This window comes from Littorina saxatilis, unplaced genomic scaffold (assembly GCF_037325665.1).
Source record: "Littorina saxatilis isolate snail1 unplaced genomic scaffold, US_GU_Lsax_2.0 scaffold_746, whole genome shotgun sequence".
In the NCBI taxonomy this organism is placed as follows: domain Eukaryota; kingdom Metazoa; phylum Mollusca; class Gastropoda; order Littorinimorpha; family Littorinidae; genus Littorina; species Littorina saxatilis.
Window position 1 is genome coordinate 26344 of NW_027127467.1, and position 20000 is coordinate 46343.

At 41.8% G+C, this 20000-nt stretch overlaps 1 protein-coding gene across 1 annotated transcript; it reads left to right on the forward strand.

Moving 5' to 3' along the window:
• Positions 1 to 3166: 3166 nt before the first annotated feature.
• On the forward strand, positions 3167 to 13978 carry LOC138955920 (uncharacterized). Its single transcript, XM_070327422.1, has 8 exons — positions 3167 to 3546; positions 6271 to 6411; positions 8902 to 8978; positions 9759 to 10092; positions 11411 to 11551; positions 12439 to 12519; positions 12892 to 12999; positions 13734 to 13978. Exons 1-8 carry the CDS (start codon positions 3489 to 3491, stop codon positions 13976 to 13978), a joined length of 1185 nt encoding a protein of 394 aa, XP_070183523.1. The 5' UTR covers positions 3167 to 3488.
• Positions 13979 to 20000: the final 6022 nt, after the last annotated feature.

The following is a 20000-nucleotide window of genomic DNA, read 5'->3' on the forward strand; positions in this document are numbered from 1 at the left end:
GTGTGTGTGTGTGTGCGTGCGTGCGTGCGTGTGTGTGTGCGTGCGTGCGTGTGTGTGTGTGTGTGTGCGTGCGTGCGCGCGTGTGTGTGTGTGTGTGTGTATGTTATGTGTTTACTTAAGGTGTTCTGGAAGTCCTTAGACTCCAAGCTCCTGGCAATGCCTCATGCTATTTACTAGGACGAATGCATACTGCAATGTTTTATCGGCGATGACACACATTTTCATTTATCTCAAACTTTCCTCTGCAAAGAAAACAGCTTTTAAAAAACACTACCCGTCAATGTTAACTTGCTTGTCATGGTGCAAAAAAAAGGGAGTTTACAACAATGATGTATAAACATCTCTCAAAGGAGTGTTACGTTTCTCACACTCACTGCATATTGTGGGATGTTTTGGAAAAAATGCTTCTTCCAAAACGAGTACTTACAGCTGGTACAATGCATATTACGGGTTTGTGTCTTTGTGTGTGTGTGTATGTTGTGTGTTAAAGTGTTTGCGTGCGTGCGTACGTGTCTTTTTGTGAGTTGGCTGGGGTGGGGGGGGGGGGGGGGGTGGAGTTAGTGTGTCTGTGGATATATGTGTGCGTGTGCGCGCGCGCGCGCGTGTGTGTGTGTGTGTGTGTGTGTGTGTGTGTGTGTGTGTGTGTGTGTGTGTGTGTGTGTGTGTTGTTATTGTTTCAAAGTAAGCGTACGTATGTGCGTGCGTGCGAACGTGCGTGCGTGTGTGGGGGAGGGGGGTGCTGGGAGAGGGGGTGGGAGTGTTAGCGTGTATGTGTGCATATGTAAGTGTATGTGTGTGTGTGGGGGGGGGGGGTAGGGGGATGTGTTAGGGTGTCTGGGGATGTGTGTGCTTCCCTTCCACCAACATGCAAAGAACTCGACATGATGCCCTCCGGACAGCAAGGTAACGAGAATTCAAGATCAAAGTGTGTGTGTGTGTGTGTGTGTGTGTGTGTGTGTGTGTGTGTTGTGTTTAAGTGTGTGCAGTTGTGTGTATGTTGGGAGAGGGGTCGGTTTGGGGCGGGGATTGGAATTAGAAACGAGTACTTACAGCTGGAACAATGAATATAAATCGGGTAGACACGTACGTCTTCAAAGTTGACACCCGCCCAGACCGACAGTTGAATGCTGTTACTGCAACAAACGTTGCTGCCGTTACAAAGTTGACACCCGCCCAGACCAACAGTTGAATGATGTTACTGCAACAAACGCTGCCGTTACAAAGTTGACACTCGCCCAGACCGACAGTTGAATGCTGTTACTGCAACAAACGCTGCCGTTACAAAGTTGACACTCGCCCAGACCGACAGTTGAATGCTGTTACTGCAACAAACGCTGCCGTTACAAAGTTGACACTCGCCCAGACCGACAGTTGAATGCTGTTACTGCAACAAACGCTGCCGTTACAAAGTTGACACTCGCCCAGACCGACAGTTGAATGCTGTTACTGCAACAAACGCTGCCGTTACAAAGTTGACACCCGCCCAGACTGACAGTTGAATGCTGTTACTGCAACAAACGCTGCCGTTACAAAGTTGACACCCGCCCAGACCGACAGTTGAATGCTGTTACTGCAACAAACGTTGCTGCCGTTACAAAGTTGACACCCGCCCAGACCGACAGTTGAATGCTGTTACTGCAACAAACGTTGCTGCCGTTACAACGTTGAATAGAGAGATTGTGCACGAATCACACACACGGAGGTAAAGGACACATAGATAGTTGAATCGGCACCCATCGATGTGATCTGGCACAAGCCTTTACGGGTACACAAGCGTTGCAGACAGCGGGTGCACGTGCTCTTTCTGGTGTTCAAAAGGCGGTATGTCTCGACATGTGCATACACATAGAGTGTGAGGATTTTGTGAAGGTTGTCACAGGCGATGGGGACTTGGATCTATCAATCTGACCCCGGGCAACACATAGAGTGTGAGGATTTTGTGAAGGTTGTCACAGGCGATGGGGACTTGGATCTATCAATCTGACCCCGGGCAACACATAGAGTGTGAGGATTTTGTGAAGGTTGTCACAGGCGATGGGGACTTGGATCTATCAATCTGACCCCGGGCAACACATAGAGTGTGAGGATTTTGTGAAGGTTGTCACAGGCGATGGGGACTTGGATCTATCAATCTGACCCCGGGCAACACATCAATCAGCCGTTTTGATGTTCATAAACGGCTCCACCCCTATCAACTATTGGTGATCTCGGAACACTGGCAAGAAGAAGGTGGTCCCATTTTTATTTTTCAATAAGAGCAAATCGCCACAATTCTAAAAGGGGAGCAGCGTACGGCTACCTTAGAGCAGTACATGCATCATTGCCTGCCTGTTGTGAGTAGTAGGAAGAGGTATGCCTCAGCCCTCATTTGTTTGCGCAGCTGCGCAGCCGCGCAGCCGTATTTTGATAGAAGGTTATAGGTTAAGGTGCCTGTGTTTAAGTAGTGATAAAGAGGGATTGCGTTTAAACGGTTTATCCCAGCGAAGCTGGAGGTATCCCGTGAACGCTATACTGTAATCGATTTGAGAAATGTGCATACCGAATAATACATGATAAAGAAGGATTCTTTGTGCCCGAAAATGGGCCACAGTTGGAGATGGAAGTTCACCAAAAATTGGGACCATACTAACAAAAATACGGTGGGTAAAATTGGCGCCCCCATTTTTTGAGCAAACGCCACCCAAGGCCGCTTTGGACGGGTAGAAATTCCGTAGTTTCCAAGTCTATGGATAAAGCTCGCGTAAGAAGAATACGTCACGGTCGAAAGTCTTTGACGTCAATTAATGCATCATGACGTCATGCCTCCCTGTAGTCTTTCTCTCTCGCGCGGTGTGTGTGTTTGTGTTCATTTTGTGCACATGTGTTAGTGTTACTGTTTGTGTGTGTGTGTGTGTGTGTGTGTGTGTGTGTGTGTTTGTGTGTGTGTGTGTGTGTGTATTTGTGTGTGTGTGCGCACGCGTTCATGAGTCTGTACTCGTGTGTGTGTGTGTGAGTGTGTGTGTGGTGTGTGTGCGTGTGTATTTGTGTGTGCGCACGCGTGCATGAGTCTGTACTCGTGTGTGTGTAAGTGTGTGTGTGGTGTGTGTGTGTGTGTGTGTGTATTTGTGTGTGTGTGTGTGTGTGTGAGTGTGTGTGTGGTGTGTGTGTGTGTGTGTATTTGTGTTCTTGTTAAGACCGCGTCGTTTTGACTTTGGCCCGAAAATGGAGCCGAATTGTTTTGACGCACCCCGTTGTTTTGACGTCACAACAACGGATGCCTCGATTTTCGAGCTTCCCGCCCTAAGATATACCATGTGACACAAGGATTTGATTTTATTGGTTCTGTCCAAACTATGATAATTTTGTCAGGGTTGAGTGTGTGGCGAGTGTGTTGGGCTAGTGTTTTGCGGTCAAAACAAGAACTGTAGTTTTTTGGGTTCCCCTGGCGACAACATTGAGAGAGAGAGCGAGAGAGAGCGGATTGCCGCGTGAAACCGTGATTTGACACGATGGCTGACGCCGACACGCGGGGTGAACGCCGCAGCCGCTACATTACCACAGACACAGGTGTGTATTATATTTATAGTACTTTGTTGTCCATTTTAGACGAAAAGACAGTTGACTGAGTTGTTTTTGAAATAGTGACGCGCCTTCAACTTTATCTTTCAGGTCTGTTGCCACATGGCTCTGACATTCCAAAATGGCTAACCTCGTTTTTTGGAATTTAGAGCTCACAATCCAGTGATGAGTGACATTAACAAGAACTTGATCAGTCATTAATTATCAATGGCTTATCAAGTTGTTGGTACAGGTTACTATGCAAGAGTCTTATACATTAAAACAAATTATGGTGAGTGGTGCACAGATCTAAATACTCTTATACTGAGAAGGCACGATGCATGTTGGTTTTTTAACTTCCGAAAGATTCTGAGATTAGCTGTGCGTACAAGCGATCGAATAGCACTGATTTTATCAGTATTTATATAACTATGTTTTGTTTGTGTCAGTCTGTGCTTGTTTGCTGAATTTATGTGTAGGAGCCTGAGGCGGGTTGAGATCTAGCTCCAATGTTCAAATTTCAATCTCGCCTTAGGCCTAGTAGCTGTTGAATTAGGGAGACCGAATAAGTCAGTCACGGTGCGACTATATTTTTTTTTTAATTCGATTTATTTAATTAAAAACTCTTCACGTCCTGTACCGCACGACTTTGTTACTATACTTAGGAATGACCTCACAGGACGGAAGCGCTCTCTGTGCTTGAAAACCACATTTAGGTCACTTCCTTTGTAAACAAGCACATAGCTGCTCCGCGGTTCGTTCGTTTGGTGAACGTTTTGGTAGTTTGCAATGGATTTGTATTGATTTTTTTTTCACGGAGATTTTGGGACCATCTCTGGTGATGCTGATACAGTCAGTAAAGACAAATTTGGGGATATTATCGACGAATTAGGGGCAGAACAAGTGCTGGGACTCGAAGCAGACAATCGCTTGACATTGAAATTGTAAGCTTAATGTAGTTTAGTTTCATCTCCCCCGTCGCGATATAACCTTCGTGGTTGAAAACGACGTTAAACACCAAATAAAGAAAGAAAGTTTCATCTCTTTGTTCCACCATCACCCAGCCGACGCGGCGACTTCCTGGCGTGGCCGTAAAGTCCGGTAACTCGATCACGTCGCTCTCTGCTCTGTGCATCGTCAAATATGTTCATGCTTTTCACCTGTTGCACGTGAGTGAGTGGAGACTCGGCTCCCCCATAATCATGGTCCAACAGGCATGCGAATCATTAATTCTGCTTTTTACACGATGAGTCTTCTTCTGTCAATTTAATGCATACTAGTTACAAATTAAAATGACAGTATGATTTCTTCATTAATTAACTACTCATAATGATAATACATACATGTATTATACGTGTATACTTTACATACATGTTTTATAACATAAAACCCATAAATGTCATGTCTGACACACACAGATACCCACTTTCTGGTCATTTTCATCAAATCCTTACGGTACTGAGGCTTAGCAATAGGGAAATGTGTTCAGGACGTGAAGAGTTATTTGACCGGGCGAAGCTGGGCTGACTTTGGACTTATCATGTATTGGAGCCATTCTTCCGTTCTGGGGACGAAATCCGTCTGTTGAAAAAAAACCAACTACTGTTTGTGTTTTACTTTACCCATACACACGCACACGTTTTTGTTCCTCTTTTTTTCTCTTCATCCTCTTTTTGTTCTGTTTTCTTCTCCTGTCCACGACATTACTGCTTCCCCTCAAACCTATGATGTACTTTTTCCGTGCATGGTTTATCCCTGTCTCTTCCCAGAGACCAGGCAGTCCGGTTATAGTAGCTCGGGTACTTTGTATCTCCCCCAAACTCATCAACTTAAGTTCATTACAGACAAAATAATTAGCATAGCCGCTAATTGAACAGTGTATAGGCTCTCTTTTTCTTTTCTCTCCTCGACATTCAACCCATGGTCCCCCTCGACCACTACCATCTTTGACGCAATGTCACTGTCACAGTGTCAGAAAACTCACTGCCTTCTTCGGCATCATACAATTCATCATCTGACAGAGACTCGTCAGTGGTAAGACATAATGCATTCTCATCATACTCCAAGTCCAACTCCTTTGGATCAGACACACCTGAATGACAATGCTTCTCAATTAAAAATGTACACATGCTTTTATGTGAGTTAGGGAAGTATAAATAGAGAATACTATGTATGGCTTGCTGTGTCGTACCAGATTTTCATGAGTTGTTTTTTTAAATATTGAACTGCGAGCGAAAGCGAGCTATTCACTATTTTAAAAAGCAACGAGTGTAAATCTGGTACAAAACAGCAAGCCATGTAGTATTCTGTTTATCCTACATACTGTACTTACGTGTATTTTACTGAAAATGTCCTGCAGTCGAGGCAGCTAAATTGAAGACGCTTGTTTTGGAACCTCGATCTCTTCTAAAGCCTCGTGCAATCTATTACGTCAAAGCAAAGAAACGTCACTCTGAAAGTGTGGCTTGACGTGTTAGTTCTAAAAATTCATCGAAGGTAATTAGCGAGCGCAATCTTTTTTCTTCTATAATGACGTTTGTCTCGGTGACTTTGGCATCATAAGCAGTGGAAAAACAGGTCCCTGCCAGACTTGCTTGACATGACCTCATTTACATGATATACACACGTGTGATTTGAACGATTATTATCTCACGAGTGTCTCTCTCACGTATGTAGGATGATATTATTAATCAAATGAAAATTTACTAATAAAATGTTCTATTATGTCACTAGTGGAACCAGGAGGCCGAGGCCAGAGATTTAAAACAAGGGAGTACTTCCCACATTTCTCATACGGCCAAAGAATGGTGCAGGCTGCACTGGCTAAGAGTCTACCTGCCATACCATTGCCAGATGACACCAGCAATCATCCAGGTACAATGTAATCCCATTTTTATTTTGTTGAAAGGCAAGATTTAACCAGAAAGTAAGGAACTAACTCAGGGGTTCCACTTATTGCACACACAAAAGTATACGCAGTTTTCAGCCTCCGTACACATTTTCACCGACATGTTGCATTTTGTCACGCAAAATTACAATTGCACTCAAAACACTAAATAGCCACGAAGAGAGCACCTGAACTCCCACCTCTGATTCTCCCCACCCGCCTTGTTCATCACTGTTAACACTCGTGTACTTATCGCCAGAGGCCATAGTACCAGTGCTCTACCGAATTGAATCTTTATTCCTTAGGTCACTGCCACCGGCGATAGCCTTATGAATGACCAGCTCTACCGAAGAGGAAGATTGCATTACATTTCTTTGGGGGGGGGGGGGGGGGGGGTCATGAGTCACAGAATAAATAATTGATCCTGCTGTGTTCAGCAAAACAATGGTCTGCCTTATCACACATGCCATTAGTTTGGTGCACTGCCGATTCAGTTTACAGGCCAGGGGTGTCCGGGTCTACTCTGATTACATCGGACTGACCCACAGTGATTGTTTTTCAGGCTGAAATATCTTCCATTTAGCGCCATGCAAATAGTTCAGTTCCTCGCTTAGAGGCCTATTACCTGTACAGAGCCACTGCAAAACGCAAACAGACCGATCTGTCGTCGGAAAGTGAAAGAACAGAATCTGATGAAGGGACTTCTTTTAGTTACCTATCATCATCATGTCCAGTGATGGCGCTAGTACTTTTTTCAAACCGGTACGCAAACTTTTATGAAGCAAACAGTCCAGAAAAAAAACGGTAGGCTGGTCATTGGAACCAGTTAGAATCCAGCTCAGAGTACTGGTTTTATAGTTTTGCCAGCGAAAAAAGACCGGTAGTTCTAAAAATCAACGGCAGCCAATTTTGTTCCGGGATTTTTTCGTTTCAACCGGTAAAATACCAGTAATTACCGGTTAACGCCAACACTGCATGTCTTCTCAATCGTAGTGAGAAAAACACACTTCTCCTTCGCGTTTTTTCCCCCAATTAAGTTTGTAATGGTACGCGTTTTCCCCGGCTCATACGCATTTTTTCAGTCATGTTGTGTATGCAAACGCAAAAAGCAAAAACCCAGTGGAACCCCTGACTAACTAACTGTTATGCAATACTTCTGGAGGGGTGATCACACTACAGTTAACACAGTTTAGTTATGACTAAGATATGTAGTTAAATTGCTATTCTGATACACATTGGAGAATTCAGGGTTATGATTTGATAGTCTCACATGTACATGGACCTATTTCGGTCATAAGGCCATATATGTCAACGGAAGCTGCTCAATATCCTATATATATATTTACAACAATAAAGCATGCTTCCTGTTTCATCACCGTGGATGAATTAAGTGCTTGCATGCACATACCTGGTCAGGTTTGCTTCTGTTACTGGTCGACAGACGATATAGTTTGTACAAAAACTAAATTCTTGCCGTCTATGAAATACATCCCTGGTAAAAATTCAATTCCTGCAACACACCTTGCAAAACTAGTAGCTGCAGTCTAGCAGACGGTCTTTCCAGTGCTTTGTAATGAATCGGCAATGTAATGAATCGGCAATATTGCCTTTGCCTATGCAACGCTCATATATATGCAGATCCCAATCTGATGAATGGACTGACCCACAGTTAACAGAGAAAATAGAGGACCCACTAGAGAAAATGCTGAATTCTTGGGATGTAGTCTGATGATAGACGGAAGACAGACAATAGACGGAAGACAGACAATAGACAGAAGATAGATGGAAGACAGACAATAGTTGGAAGACAGATGGTAGATCGAAGACAGACAATAGACGGAAGACAGACGATAGACGGAAGACAGACGATAGATGGAAGACAGACAATAGACGGAAGATAGACGGAAGACAGACAATAGACGGAAGACAGACGATAGATGGAAGACAGACGATAGATAGAAGATAGACGGAAGACAGACAATAGACAGAAGACAGACAATAGATGGAAGACAGACAATAGACGGAAGACAGACAATAGATGGAAGACAGACGGAAGACATACAATAGACGGAAGACAGACGGTAGATGGAAGACAGACGATAGACGGAAGACAGACGATGTAGTCTGACGATAGACGATACATATATATACGGACGTTCAACCAGTATTTGGCTTCAGCTTGATTCAGGAACAAGAGGGCGACTGCAACTGAGTCGCATGTATAGACAAACCATAATGCCTTTCTCCAGTCCAGTCTATGAAATAGGACTTACAGCTGATCTAGCTGGACTCTACGCAAGCTTCAGTACGAATGAAGTAAAATCTCCCATATCAAATTTATTATACACAAATATGAAAACAGTTAACTAGACTGTTCTAACTGTAAACCAACGTAAAGGGGAAATATGAAGCTCAAAAACAGGTTAAGTCCCAAGCATCATGCAACCACAGGCGCTTTCTGTCTGTCTTTCCTACAGTTGACTGCAGCTTCGAACCACAGGCGCTTGTGACAGAGGACTCTATAAGCAGCCATCACTCAGTTGACTCCCAAATGGTGAGTTTTTATAGAGTAGATTATTTGTTGCCCTGTCTGAAGATATTTTGTTTTTGCGATTTGATTTGTTAAATGTTTGACCTGCATTACTTGTGAGTTTCCTGTGATGACCAAGGCAATGAAATATGTTTGCTATCTGCAGTCTATGTTCTTTTGCCTCTGAAAAACATGCATCAGAGTTGTGCATTCTTTTTCAGCAACTGGTTCTTTTTCTCAGACAAAATAAGGCATTTATAATGAAAAAAGAACAAAAATATACGGTCGAAACAGATCACCAACAAAGGCTAACAAGTTCAGTTGAGTTGCCAGTTGGAAGGAACAGCGAAGAATGTCCCAGTTACTTCCTCAGTCGTACTCTTTTTGATTGTTCGATTTGGCAATTCTGAACGATGGCAGGAACTGAAGTGCGCCAGGCAGTATCAGCGAAGTCCTCTGGCTCATTTTCTGTGCCCACGAAAGCTTCCAGGTAGGCTATTTGTCGGTATCGGCGGACTGCATAATAATGTTGTCGAAGCTCAGTCTCGCTTACGACGCATCCAAAATGGCATCCTCCGACGGTGCTGTGACTGTGTGAAAGATGTCTTCAAATCACTTAGCACATTTGAAAAAATCCTATGTAACAAGCTGACCAGGATTGAGATAATCGGAAAACGTGGCCGAATTGTCCCAATTCTCATGACTGCACAGGTGAAAGCAGCTGTGGAACTGCTTGTGCAAAAAAGGGATGATGCTGGTGTCAGCGGCTCCAACAAATTTGTGTTTTCTTGCTCATTCTTTCAGTCGGAGGGGCACATTCGGGGATCTGACACGCTTCGAAAGTTTGTGACATCAGCGCAGTTGGCAGAGCCACAGTTCATCACATCTACTTCACTTCGAAAGCAGGTTGCTACTCTGTCCCAGATAGTCAGTTTGAAGGACAACGAGCTGGATGCCCTTGCTCAGTTTATGGGACACCGCGAGTACTACCGCCTCCCATCAGACATGATGCAGTTGGCCAAAGTCAGCAAATTACTCCTTGCCCTTGAAAAGGGGAAGCTGCAAGACCACCAGCGCTGCACCCTGGATGAGATGGAAGTGGCTGAAGATGAAGCCATCACCTCGGATGAGGAGGCAGGTATGTGTGACATTTTGAACATGAATTCCTTTTCCCGCAGTGGGGCACTGCGGTTATGAAATTAAAGGCCCCTCCTGTTTTTGGAACCGCAGGAGCTTTCTAGTTTGCTGTTAGGTAGATTTTTGGTTCCTCTTTCCTGTCATGCTCTCTTTTTCTTCATGAATTCTTTTCTTTTTTCTGCCTTCTTGCTCATTCACCTGTATTTTTTCCAAAAATCTCTTCTCTTGCCGCTTGTCTCGCGATTCATGTATAGTTTAATCTGTTAGTGTTCTGATGTAAGTCCAGCAGTAGATAGGTTAAGCCTATTTTAACATACTGGAAACTGGTAATCTTCCAGTAGGTATTAATTTAGTTTTACTAAAGCCTGCTGGGACACAAGTAATGGGTTAGTGCATTTGTAAACAGGAATCGCTTGACAAGTGGCCCCCTTCATCCCCCCCTTCCTCGTCCTGATATGGCTCTGCGTAGTCGGCTGGACGTTAAGCAACAAATAAACAAACAAACATGAATTCCTTTGCTCTTTTTGCACAAAATGAACACAGCTAGACTATCTCTAAATCTAGTATTGTAATAACCTTTTTTTTGTATTCTTAAATTCATCTTCTTCTCCTTCTGCTTCTTCTGCCTCTTCTTCTTCTTCTAAATTGGGGGGCTGGGATGGCTCATTCGGTACACAGCGTGGACTACATATAGTTCCTCTGACTCTCATAGTCACAGGTTTGAATCCCGGTCTCCCTCTCTCTGGTATCGCCTTTGTTGTGGCTAGTGACATTGAACCACCAATACAATTTTATTTCAATCAATCAATATGAGGCTTATATCGCGCGTATTCCGTGGGTACAGTTCTAAGCGCAGGGATTTTTTTTCTTTTCAATTTTTATTCAAGGCGCAGGGATTTATTTATGCCGTGTGAGATGGAATTTTTTTACACAATACATCACGCATTCACATCGGCCAGCAGATCGCAGCCATTTCGGCGCATATCCTACTTTTCACGGCCTATTATTCCAAGTCACACGGGTATTTTGGTGGACATTTTTATCTATGCCTATACAATTTTGCCAGGAAAGACCCTTTTGTCAATCGTGGGATCTTTTACGTGCACACCCCAATGTAGTGTACACTAAGTGTATTTGTTTTAAATCTAAATTGAGAACGTTCATACTTCAATGCACACTACAATGTGATATATTGTGCTAACATTAATTTGCATTACACAATAAAGCAAACATTAATACTACGGTACTTACTACATAAACTTTTGTACTTGCGATCTAGGATTTTATCTATTCTATCATATTGTAACTATTATTTACAGAATTTGTTGAAAAGGGTCACAGCCCTATTCCAGAACGATCTGCATCAGGAAGGTTCGCAACAAAAGACTCTTTGGCACCGCCACATAACCAGCCCTCTCCGCCTATGCATCAACCTTGTCCTGCTACAGCTGCACCTGACAGTAAGTCTTCTTCTTCTGTGTACGCATGCTATCAACTACAGTACTGCAAGCACTCCCAGTTTCGGATAAAAACAAATGCGATTGGTCACTTTGGCAGAAATAACAACTGTGAACAGAATGTTGATAGTAAAAGAAAGTAAGGAAGCAGGAAAGATGAGCCGGTGCCTACCTAACAGCAAACTAGATAGCTCCTGGTGTTCAAAAACAGGAGGGGCCCTTAATTTAAGTCCGCAGCGCTCCACTGCAGTAGGTGACAGTAAGGGACAATATGGGCTGAATCCATCCCATCTACATGGTGTTGGAGTGGGGACAGGACATATTTGAATGGCGATGTCGCTGTTCAGTGTCTGAAAGTCTCTTAAGTTTGTAGTTGCAAACATGACTTTTCTTTCTCTCTCCCCCCCCCCCCCCCCTCCTCACTCCCACAAAGTAACATAGTAGATTTAATTTCTTATTTGTAGCTGCCATTCCATGTAAAAGTGAATACATTTACTTATTTAGTGTAAACTTGTCACCCTGGCATGAGGTAATATGACCGGCACGGTTGGCCTAGTGGTAAGGCGTCCGCCCCTTGATCGGGAGGTTGTGGGTTCGAACCCCGGCCGGGTCATACCTAAGACTTTAAAATTGGCAATCTAGTGGCTGCTCCGCCTGGCGTCTGGCATTATGGGGTTAGTGCTAGGACTGGTTGGTCCGGTGTCAGAATAATGTGACTGGGTGAGACATGAAGCCTGTGCTGCGACTTCTGTCTTGTGTGTGGCGCACGTTATATGTCAAAGCAGCACCGCCCTGATATGGCCCTTCATGGTCGGCTGGGCGTTAAGCAAACAAACAAACAAAAAATGAGGTAATATCACAAGGGTTATTCATGTTTTTGTATTTGTCAGATTCTGCTGATGATGAGGAAGCACCAGAAATCCAAAGGAAGTTTCAACGGTGTGCTGCTGACAGCAGTGCATGCTCAAACAGTTCAGTATATATCTTTCTCCTTAGTCAACCAATTTTCCATGGGGGCGCGACTGGAGATGGATGAAGGTCAGGGGGTTCCTGTGTTCGAGTGGGAACAGCTTGAATTTAACTCACAGAGTTGTTTGTGTCCAACACGCTTGTCGGAGGTGTTTTTTTACGGCGTCAATGTTGGGGGGTGGGTGGGGGTTAAGGATGAGGGGTAGAACTGCATTCGTTGATGCATTTTGATTGTCTTACATCTGAAATGTATTTGTACCTTTGAAGAATAGTTCATTCCTGTACACTCATAACACCGAACACACGTTTATTTATTTTGAACATAACATAATTAATACAATAAATAATTAATTATAATTTTATTATGTCCCCAGGCGAGCCCCCTTCCTCCTGGACATTCTCTCCTGTTGGTGTGGCAATGATGAACACAAGATGCAGTGTATTCACACAGATCACTTCTCCTTCAGCGTCATCTAACGAAAGTAAGCTTTATTGCATATAAATTAATTTAGAAACATGCTGGCGTCACTCCCCCGCGGGTTAGGGGGAGTCCCATATTGGTTGGGACTAGAAAGAATTTACCCGATGCTACCCAGCATGTCGTAAGAGGCGACTAACGGTTCTGTTTCTTCTCTTCTTTTGTCTTATTTCTGCCTTACCAGTCCTTTCACCTATATTTCCTTCCAAGAAAACTCTCCCTACTATTCCCTGCAGTTTTCCAATTCTTTTCTTGTTGTCTTATTTCTACCTGACTGGATCCATCACCTTTATTTCACTTACCAAAATTCCGGTTTTAATTTAGATTTGAAATCTTTTGTAATTGATGGATTACGCCCACATACACTTCCGTGTATTAGAGGCGGGGACGGGAGTCCCAGGAATTGGAAAAAAGAGGAGGTACTATATCTAACTTACATTGAACAACCAAAATGTAAGCAGCACTAAGATTGACAGTGAAAATGTGACAGTTTTAGTGTACCAGCTTTAGTGCCACGAAGAAGAATCAGAACAAATGTTGACTCGGGAAAATAAATGTCCATGCCCAATCAAGATTCGAAATAGAGACACTGAGATCACGAGTTGTCGGCCTAGACCACCAGACTACCCGGCGCTCATATTGAGTTGGCATGATTGTTCCTTATAAAGTTTTAATCCGATAACATATTTAACCTTTGTATCTCCGGTAATAGGTCTTGTGATATCTGTGTCCACAAAGGTTCAAGCCAGCCATGTCGACTGTGGTTGGAGGAGGAGGTGAAGGCAGTGGAGGCTCATTTGTTAAAATATATCGCCACGCAAGTGCTGCCAAGAAAAGAGGATATCCAGAAGTGCCTTCAGGCTGAAGAGACTCTGATAATTCGTACCTGGCTACACGTCAAGAACTATACATGTACGAAACAGGATTACTGCTTTGCAAAGAAATCAGCGAAACTAAATAATGTTCAGCTTTTCAGCTACTGATCATCTTTCCAATGTTGTTGCTGATCACTACCACTAAGTGGATATATATCTAGTGCAGGTTTGTGTCTTGAGCTGTACTGGACAATGATTTACACATTTATCTTTATTTGTTTTTATTAATTTTGACTATGAGCACACTGGTGGTTGTGTTTTATGTTAAATGATTTATTTAGTATGTGTTTATGCAAATCATTTTTGGCATTTTGAATAAGCTAGATGTGACCTTTCTTAGCACTGATCCAAAGGTCAGTTTAATATGCGGTCAAAACAATGATGGTGGAGGCAGTTGGCTATTTTTAATTCATTTGCATAGCAAAAACGAGGCTATATATGTATTGACAACTGACCACCTATTGAACACTCAAAACTTTTCAAATAATGGAAGCTTTCATGATAAAAACTTGTCTTGGTTATGAAACCTATGAACACTTATTAAATGCATGTGATTACATCAGCAAAACAAAACAAAATATAAGCAAGTGAGTCATATTCTTTGTGGCTTTGCCCTTGTTTAACTGTATTATCATTATTTATTATCATGAACACAGACTACCATAAGGTCCGCTACCCCCCCCCCCCCCCCCCCCCCCCCCCCCCGCGGGTTAGGGGGAAGAATTTACCCGATGCTCCCCAGCATGTCGTAAGAGGCAACTAACGGATTCTGTTTCTCCTTTTACCCTTGTTAAGTGTTTCTTGTATAGAATATAGTCAATGTTTGTAAAGATTTTAGTCAAGCAGTATGTAAGAAATGTTAAGTCCTTTGTACTAGAAACTTGCATTCTCCCAGTAAGGTCATATATTGTACTACGTTGCTAGCCCCTGGAGCAATGTTAAACTTGGAGTCCAGCTCTGGTAGTGCTTTTGTGAACAAGAAACAATTAACAAGTGGCTCTATCCCATCATCCCCCCCCCCCCCCTTTCCCCGTCGCGATATAACGTTGAACGGTTGAAAACGACGTTAAACACCAAATAAAGTAAAGATAAGGTCCGCTATTAGGAAAGTCAAAACAATCAAAGTGTCATATGCACTTTGTCATCGTGTGTGACATTTTATTGAGAGAGAAACAGAATCCGTTAGTCGCCTCTTACGACATGCTGGGGAGCATCGGGTAAATTCTTCCCCCTAACCCGCAGGGGGCGTACAGTACTTCTTTGGGATAACAAGGGTAAGGATTGCTCTAATTAAGGTTGGCTGAGCAATATATAACAGCAATTTCGCTCAAATCGGCCAAAAACAAGGCCCGAAGGCATCGTAGGCATAGCCGTTTTAACTTTATTATCATTATTATTTATTATCGTGACCACAAACTACCATAAGGTCCGCTAGTAGGAAAGTCAAAACAATCATAACGTATCATAAACACTGGGTCATCGTGTGATCATTATTATTTATTATCGTGACCACAAACTACCATACGGTCCGCTAGTAGGAAAGTCAAAACAATCATAACGTATCATAAACACTGGGTCATCGTGTGTGACATTTCAATGTCAACACAATGATAGTGGTGTTTCACATGTAATGATTGATTTCGATTTTAAGTGCTCTATCCCTTCTCCCCCCCTTTCCCCGTCGCGATATAACCTGCGTGGTTGAAAACGACGTTAAACACCAAATAAAGAAATAAAGAATAAAGAAAGATTTTGAGTGTATATAAAGTGTATTTATGGTACATTTACTTTTGGCTCTTTAGATCAGCTTAATTTGGTATTTCATGGGCATCGGTCAAAAGGTCACTTCAGCATGTGCTGTCAAAACAACGATGGTGGAGGCAAATGGCCTATTTTAACAGGATGTTTGAAGATTTGCTTTTTCAATTTTGTTTGAGAGACAAGAAGTTGGAAAATAGTTTTATTGTATGTTTCTTTGTCACCTGGGGCAAAATTATTCAATCGTCGCTATACGTTTGTTGGAAGCTATAATACAAAGGATAAATTGGCAGTTTTCTTACTTTCTGTTAGAAACAAAAGTATATTTTTCATTTGTTGCAATTGAAAAAGCATAGACCTTACTAAAGATGTTGCTAGTTGTTTTGATTGTGTGGACTATTCAGTGGAGTGTTTTAAATAATCTGTATATATATATATATCTATATGCCAATTCTCATGCCTCACAGTATTTTAACATTGGTTTATTTTCCATGTTACAAATATGTAATCATATGACTCGAGACTACCTTACTGTGTTATATTGCATTATTATCATGAACGCATTAGGCCCACTTATAAGTTTAAAGAAAGTCAAAGCCGTGTATTGTTCCTTTCAGAACAATGTTATACACCGGGTGTGCATTATGTGTTTTCATTATTTTTAATCATGAGCAGTTTCATATTTAATTATTTATTTAGAGTGTGTTTGATTTAGCTTAATTTGAATTTTGTTGGACATTGGTCAAAAGTTCAGTTTATTATGCGCGGTCAGAACAATGATGGTGGAGGCAATAGCCTATTTTTCAACAGGTTTGAAGGTTTTGTTTGAGAGAAATAAATCTGTCTTTTTTTCTTTGTCATGTTGGGCAGAGTTATTCAATCGTTGTTATACGTTAAGTTCACTGAATTCTTAAATCTAATGTAAGCGCTGTTTAAGAGGTTTTGAAGGTACAAAATACACTTTTTTTCTCTGTTCTCTTTAACAAGATATTCAGATTTGTTTTTCTTCTTTATTTTAGTTTGAGACGAGAAGTTGTACATGCATTCTATTTCCTGTTCCTTTGTCAACTGGGGCAACATTCAATCACTGTTATAGCCTGGTTGTAAGCTATAACAGTATAAATTCACTGCTTTTTAAATGTCTGCAAAAAGCAAATGTCACCGTTTTGTTGCATGCCATTGAAAAGGAATAAAAACTACCAAACGTTATTTTGCAAAACATGCTTATTGTTATGATTTGACTGATTGTGTTTGTATGTGGATGTGTGATCACAGGATTGCAGATTGCATGGACATAATCGCCACAGGGAAAATCATTCAAATCCTTACTCCGAAAGTTAACAAAAAGCTATTATTGTCTCAAGAAGAGAAATTGTTTCTACAACTGAACACACAGACTGTAAAATGCATGTGTATACAAAAGCAATTATGCTAAACAAGCCCATCATTAAATGAATGGAAGTCAAAGTAAATAAAATAAAATGCAATTTCAAATGTGAAGGTATCTTAAAATGTCGATGAACAAACGCAAGGGAACTGAGCGCCATCATAAAAATACCTTTCATTACAAGAAGGAAAAAAAAAAACGTAACTGACAGACTGATTCTAATATAGGTCCCTGATAACACTTATAGTATCCACCACCTTCAAATATGATAATTAAACTTCATTTTAAAAAGCTTCATGATTATGCACTGCAAAGTAAGCTACACGTTTTGTTTAGCTGTTTCGTACACATAAAAAAAGGCTTTGTGATTCTTTGGTCTAAGTGCCAATAGAAGGTTTTGAAAGGAGCAAGTTAAAATGTAAAGGCACACTACCTTATATCATATATATGTTACGGTCAAATCGGGAAATCAGGTATTTCACGAGAATGTCTGAAAGTTTAGGCATTCATGGTAAATACCTGGTTTGATCAGGCAATTCCGGAAATGACTGAATTTTTTTAGGCACTATCAGGAAATGACTAAAAACTACTTGTGCAAATTTCCCGTTTTGCCTGACTGTTAGGCAAAACGGGTTGTTCTGAGACCTTGTCTGTTTTTACCTCGCCTGCCTTGAGCATGAATTTCTCTTCTAGCACATTGTCTATTCATCGTTTTCCCCATTTCACTGAGTTCGGAGTGATTGCAGTTTGTTTTTTTACGGGTGCAGGTCACTACCGCGAGTGTAACACTATCGCGTGTGTAAGACTACGAGCACGAATTTATTGTGATTTTCTCGTAAAGATCGGAGTGATTGGAGTTTGTTTTTACATAGCCGGCCTTGAGCACGAATTTATTGTGAGTTTCTCGTATAGCACATTGTCTTTTTACATTTATTTTTTCTTTTCCCCTTTTCGCTGAGTTTGGATTGATTGGAGTTCACTTTCAGTATAATGCTAGTTCCATTGTGACGTTGCTCTCAATGTTGAGGGTAGCAATGGAGGAAACAGAATTGGTAGAAGACCGATTTAATCGGTTAATCTTTCAAAAGTACGCCAAAAATGGAAAACACTTGATGCCAAAGTCCAAATATTTTCAAATACTTGAAGAGATGATGGAAAACGGAAGTCGGAAAACTCCACGTCAGTACAAGCTGTTTTCGAAGTAAGTAGACTCCTCTCTCTCTCTCTCGTTCCTCCCTCTCTCTCAAACCTGTCTTTCTGTCTGTCTCTGTCCCTCTCTGTCACTTCTCTCTGTCACTGTTTGTCTCGATGTATGTATCTCTCTCTCTGTGACTCTCTTTCTCTCTCTCTTCTCTCTAACATACACACATACACGCACACACGCGCAGACACAGATAATATAATAGTGATCTCTTCATTTTGAATCAGGTATGAAATTGTATCACTTCTCTCTAACACACACACACACACACGCACACACAGATAATAAAATAGTGATCTCTTGATTTTGAATCAGGTATGAAATTGTATCACTTCTCTCTAACACACAAACACGCACACACGCGCAGACACAGATAATAAAATAGTGATCTCTTGATTTTGAATCAGGTATGAAATTGTATCACTTCTCTCTAACACACACACACACACACACACACGCACACACGCACACACGCGCAGACACAGATAATAAAATAGTGATCTCTTGATTTTGATTCAGATTTCTTCGCGCGGCCGTCATCCTGGGCTCCCAAAGCGGAGGACAAGGATACGTCAAGTGCAACTGTTCGGGTGCAAAGAAATGCCAGAACAATCGGTGCAAATGCTTCAAAGCAAAACTGAAGTGCAACAGTCGGTGTCACCAATCCTTGACTTGTGGAAACAAATGAACTGTTGACAGAAAGTTCTGTTTTAATGTACATTTTAGTTTTTAGAATTAAACATTAAAATGATAACATCATTATGTTCTTTAATTGAATGCCTTAAAATCAAGAGAGAGAAAGAGATAGGAGAGAGAGAGAGAGAGAATACAGAATAGATTCCACAATGACAGCATTGGCCCGGCACAGGCAGTTGATGGCTGGACAGCAATACCTTCCTGATGGAAAAGAGGCATGAAACCAATTACGACCCCAGCCATTCAAAGTTTTATAGTAGGCTTCTGTGCTGAAATGCTTTCTGACTCTCACCAGAAACACAGATTGTGAGCTGTAGGCATTCTCCGATAATGCCTGGCAGCCTATTTCAGTCAATCACCGATAGTGCCTAAACAATTTCAGTCATTTCCGGATTTGCCTGATCAAACCAGGTATTTACCGTGAATGCCTAAACTTTCAGGCATTCTCGTGAAATACCTGATTTCCCGATTTGACTGTAACATATATACATTATCACACTACCACGGAAAGTCAATACAATGCATACCCAGGTCAAAACAACGTTCACACACGAGTGTGTATCGTGTGTATCATCTTTGTCAACACAATGCAGGCGGTGTTTCAGTTTATTGAAATACTGAGTGTATGTGAGTGTAATTATGCACATTCACTTTTGGCCAATTTAAATGAGCTTGATGTGGAATTTTGTTAACTATTGGTCAAACGGTCATTTCAACCGGCACTGTCAAAACAACGATGGAACTGGCCAATAGTCACAATAACGAGGGGAAAACATGTATACCCCGGTCAAAACAACGTTCACACACGAGTGTGTATCATCTTTGTCAACACAATGCAGGCGGTGTTTCAGTTTATTGAAATATTGAGTGCATGTGAGTGTAATTATGCACATTCACTTTTGGCCAATTTAAATAAGCTTGATGTGGAATTTCTTATCTATTGGTCAAACGGTCACTTCAGCAGGCACTGTCAAAACAACGATGGAACTGGCCAATAGTCACAATAACGAGGGGAAAACATGCATACCCAGGTCAAAACAACGTTCACACACGAGTGTGTATCGTGTGTATCATCTTTGTCAACACAA